Source organism: Sinocyclocheilus anshuiensis, unplaced genomic scaffold (genome assembly GCF_001515605.1).
Source record: "Sinocyclocheilus anshuiensis isolate Anshui unplaced genomic scaffold, SAMN03320099.WGS_v1.1 scaffold1550, whole genome shotgun sequence".
In the NCBI taxonomy this organism is placed as follows: Eukaryota; Metazoa; Chordata; class Actinopteri; order Cypriniformes; family Cyprinidae; genus Sinocyclocheilus; species Sinocyclocheilus anshuiensis.
The window spans coordinates 135,184-139,777 of NW_015546121.1; the positions used below are offsets into that span (position 1 = coordinate 135,184).

At 40.3% G+C, this 4,594-nt stretch overlaps 1 protein-coding gene across 1 annotated transcript in view; it reads right to left on the reverse strand.

Annotated features, from left to right (window-relative positions):
• The window catches only part of hycc2 (hyccin PI4KA lipid kinase complex subunit 2), a 61,602-nt gene that overhangs the window by 41,545 nt on the left and 15,463 nt on the right, over positions 1-4,594 (reverse strand). The window contains exon 3 of the mRNA XM_016502843.1: positions 1,457-1,513. Within this exon, the coding sequence (XP_016358329.1) occupies positions 1,457-1,504 (48 nt within the window). The 5' untranslated portion in view covers positions 1,505-1,513. The remainder of the gene's footprint in view (positions 1-1,456; positions 1,514-4,594) is intronic.

Sequence of the window (4,594 nt, forward strand, 5' to 3'; positions counted from 1 at the left end):
TCTCTCTCTCTCTCTCACACACACACACACACGCGCGCGCGCGCACACACATACACATGATGAGCAAAACTCCGCATTTGAACAATCAATAGCAAATACTTAAACTAATAACAAAACATACTTACAGTAGCTGATTCAGAAGCGCCAGATTGTCATAGCAAAGTCAGAATTACCTCCTCTCCTAGGTTCACGAAACGGTCGTCCATAAAATGCATTGCTGTTCTGTTGTAAGTAATCTTAAAGATTCCTAAATGCATCTACTTTCGGAAGGCCAAATAAAGTGCTTTTGCTTTCGTCTAGAAACACACAGCGTCTCCCTGACATGGCTGCTTCAACACTAACTGCGGTTACTGAAACCACACCTTCTTTCTTTGCGTGCACATTTGGGCGCATTATGCAAATATTCCCACATAGTGACCTAGATATGTGGGGGCGTGTTAGAACGAGCCGTTTTCGGGGGGCGTGGCAGAGTCTTAACTTTGATAAAGAATATCTCTTTGGTTTTGAGACTTTAGTCTTTGCAACTTCAGGGATCTTATCTATGCACAATCAGCTTGTAACACTCCAAAGAGAAAGGAAAACTTTAAATCACATCATATGACCCCTTTAAGAAATCTGAAGTAAACATATGATATGTTTTTCTCCAGTGTATGGAAGTGTACAGAAGTTGTTTTCCCCCTACAGTGGATTCATAAAAGGCTCATAGCCTATTGCATATTACAGGGTTAGTTCACCAAAAAAATAAAAATTCTGTCATTAATTACTCACCCTCACCCCACATATTCAGAACACCAATTAAGATATTTCTGATGAAATCCAAGAGTTCTCTAACCCTCCATAGACAGCAATGCAACTGCAATGTTTCCAGGTCCAGAAACATAGCAAGTACATCGGTAAAATAGTCCATGTAACATCAGTGGTTTAACCGTAATTTTATGAAGCTAAGAGTATAATTTTGTGTGAGTAAAGGAAAACAATAATAACAATTTATTCAGCAATTCTTCTCCCCGAGTTACCATCTTCCGCCATTTTGGAGAGTACCCCAGAACATAATCAATGTAATCAGCGATGTTTACGTTCAGCATGCGCACGCTTTCTACTAATTATTTTTATTCTAATACTTATTACTATTACTATACTATTATTAAAATTATTGTTTTCTTTGCACACAAAAAGTATTCTCGTGGCATTGTAAAATCACGGTTGAACCCCTGATGTCACATGGACTATTTTACCGATGTCCTTGCTACGTTTCTGGACCTGGCAACATTTCAGTTGTGTTGCAGCCTATGGAGGGTCAGAGAACTCTCAGAATTCATCCAAAATATCTTAATTTGAGTTCCAAAGATGAACGAAGGTCTTACGGGTTTGGAACGACATGAGGGTGAGTAATTAATAATATAGTTTTCATTTTGGGGTGAACTAACCCTTTAACAGCAGATGCTGCTTGACTCACCTTGAATTCGGAGAGCCAGTCTTCCACTATACCTCTATCTGTCGCCATCACCACTACCTGAGACAGACAGACAGAAATCCTGCAGATTACAGTCATGGCCTTATTAGGAACATGTGTATTTTCTAAATCAACTCATCAGTGGGTTGTCTGGGTGACTAGGCCAGTATAGTACAGCTGGTTTAAGGTCATGAACACCAGACAGACACCAACCAGACATGTTTCCTAAGACCCTTGCAATTAATCAAAACAAAACTTGAAAAACACAAATCTACACATTAAGAAAAACCCTACCAAACCTTCACTTCAATTAAGAACAATCAGTTGCAGATTATATGTCCATATGTAGTTATATTGATGCTAAAAATGTACCAAACATGTAAAACAGCCCTATTTAGAGAGAGGCTTCTTCTCTGCCCAATCTCTCTTCCACCTTCAGATAGCCAGGACCAAGTTAAAACTGCAATTGAAGTGTAGTAGCATCTCAAAGATGACCCAGAGAAAAATGGGATGCACCTGTGCTAAGTTTCAAGAGAAAAAGAAAAAATGGTCTATTTCACTTTTCTTTTTCTGGTTCTGGTTTTTGTGCTGTCATGATGGAGTATGGAATGTAGACTGATGAATAAGGCTGCAACAATAACAGAATTTGAAGAAATGAAGGGACCTGAATACTTTCTGAGAAAATATATGCTCAAGCTATTAGTGCGCCGCTCACCACAGCTCCGTGAAGCAAGAGAGATGCTCCCTATGATACTGAGATTTCAGTAACTAATGACTCCATCACACCCAACACAGTACTAATGTTCAGATTTAGTGTTGCTACTGAGGTGCCAGGGCTGCGTTTCCCGAAACCTTCTTAAAGCTACATCATTCTTAAGTTGTACCTTAACCTGTACCTTATCGTTAATACGTGTTTCCCGAAACATTCTTAGTTAAGTATACCTTCTGTAAGTCATACTTTCGTAAGGTTGGTCTGGACCACTCTTAGCTATACCTTATCACTTTTGACAGTTCACAGTTCTTTACATCTCATTCTATAAGAATATAATAGTTGGGCAAAACCAAAGACAGCGTCATCCGTGGAGCCATATTGTGTATATGTGCACTAAAATTTTGCTGGCACGGCAGCAAATTCAGCAGCTTTAAAATCTTGTTAATAACAGAAATGAGTGATTTATACCAATATGTGATGCTTCTGCTGGACAATCAACCCTAGTAGTGGAGTAGATGAAGACACTATGGAAAATATGTTATGATCATATAAATGACCCATTCAAAGGCCAGTGAAGGCATACTGTCAGTTAGTGATAAGGGCTACGTTTGGCCATGAGGTTGCGGGTTCGCGCACTTATTTCAAAATTATATAAAAATATCCTGGGTTAGATTTAGTTTGCAATTTGGATTGTTTTTTTTAAGATCCCACACTTGTTGGCAAGCACTCTTACCACAATGTTTTTCTGTTAGACTTGTGTAGGTCCAAGGTGTTTTTTTCTCTCTCTCTCTCTTCTGTTAAAAGCTGTTAAATTAAGCAGTGTCTCATGTAAGTTTTTTTCTTTGTATTTTATGTGGTGACCACTGGGAGGTGCTCTAGGCATATATTTTTCTTTCTTGGTTTTCTTCCCTGACGTGATGTATGTTGCAAAGCGAAAGTGAAAGTTTCACGCAAGTTCATTGCATTCTAGCAGGAAAGAGTTCTGTGTCTTTATTTAAAATCAACACTTCTTTCAGAAAGAACACCGCTTTCTCACGTAACGCAGTGAAGCGACCCGTGCATTAGGGGTGGGAATCTCTAGGCACCTCACGATACGATTCAGAGGGCTGCGATGCAATGATAAAACGATTATCAATGCATCTTTTGTTTTAATACAGACTTTCTTTTTTCTCACTGTCTGACTATTAAAGCAAAGTATCTGGAATGACCCATAATGAATTCACTTTCCTGATCTTTTATTAATGAAACAAATGGAAGTGATTTGGCAAGTCAACAGTAAGGTTGCAAAGAACCAACGGGAGATGAAACGTGCCTGTAGCAGCATACTTGTAGTAAATTAATTCAGACTTAAGCATATTCTGTAATATGGTTTCTCATATTTGTTGTGTTTCCAAAATATTTTAGTTTAGCTTGACACAACTTGCATATAGTGTGGCTCTTGTCCAGGGTCTTTCCCCCTTTAACTTCTTAGAAGCCAAAGTGCTTCCATACGCTAGCTTTTAATGCAGACGGTGACGGTCTAATTTCATGCCCTGCCATCATGCATCTGTTACCCCTTTTGTCAATGCTTGTGTTTACACCAGCCTCACCACAGCACGTTTCTGAAGCACTGCCTTCAACTGCACAAAACGCTTTCACTACGAGAGAAAGCAGCAGCTGCGTGGTGATTCCACCGCTTGGCGCGTCCCGTGTGAAAAGGCCTTAATGCTTCTGGTGTGAGCTGGCAATGCGTAGAGGACAAAACAAAACCTTGTCGGAGCCGTAACGCGCCGCAGACGCATGCAATGTAAATAAGGGGTTAGAGTTCTGCCTTTTGCGTTCCGTCAACATCACGTTATCAATTAACATTCAGAAATAGAAAATCGATTTTTGACATTTGTGAATCAATTCAGAATCATCCACATCTACATCGTGATGCATCTAAGAATCAAATTTTCCCCCCACCCCTAGCGTGCATAGAATGAATAATCTATTCTCGAGCCATTGATATCAACCGATTCAGCACCACCGCCATGGACGCCTGGTAACGTAGCACGTAAGGAGGTATACCTTAAACAACCTCCTAAGGTATAGTTCGGGGATCACGCCTAGAAATGGTACACCTTTAGTTAAGACATACCTTTAGAGTCTTTGTAGCATGTTAAGAGACAGTGTTATCGGGAAACACAGCCCAGAGCTCTGTGTGTGTGTGTGTGTGTGTGTGTGTGTTAGTGTGCGAGCGCCTGTGTGTGTGTGTGTGTTTGTGTGTGAGTGTGAAAGAGAGTGAGGGTGTGTGTGTGTGTGTGTGTGTGTGTGTGTGTGTGTGTTTTATCTGGTGTGTGTTGCTTTTGTAGATAATTCAGAACACCACGGACACCCTGCAAAACCTCACGGCCCGAAACGTGACCGACTTCCTGCTCAAGAACTACCAGAAATCAGGAAAGATAAGG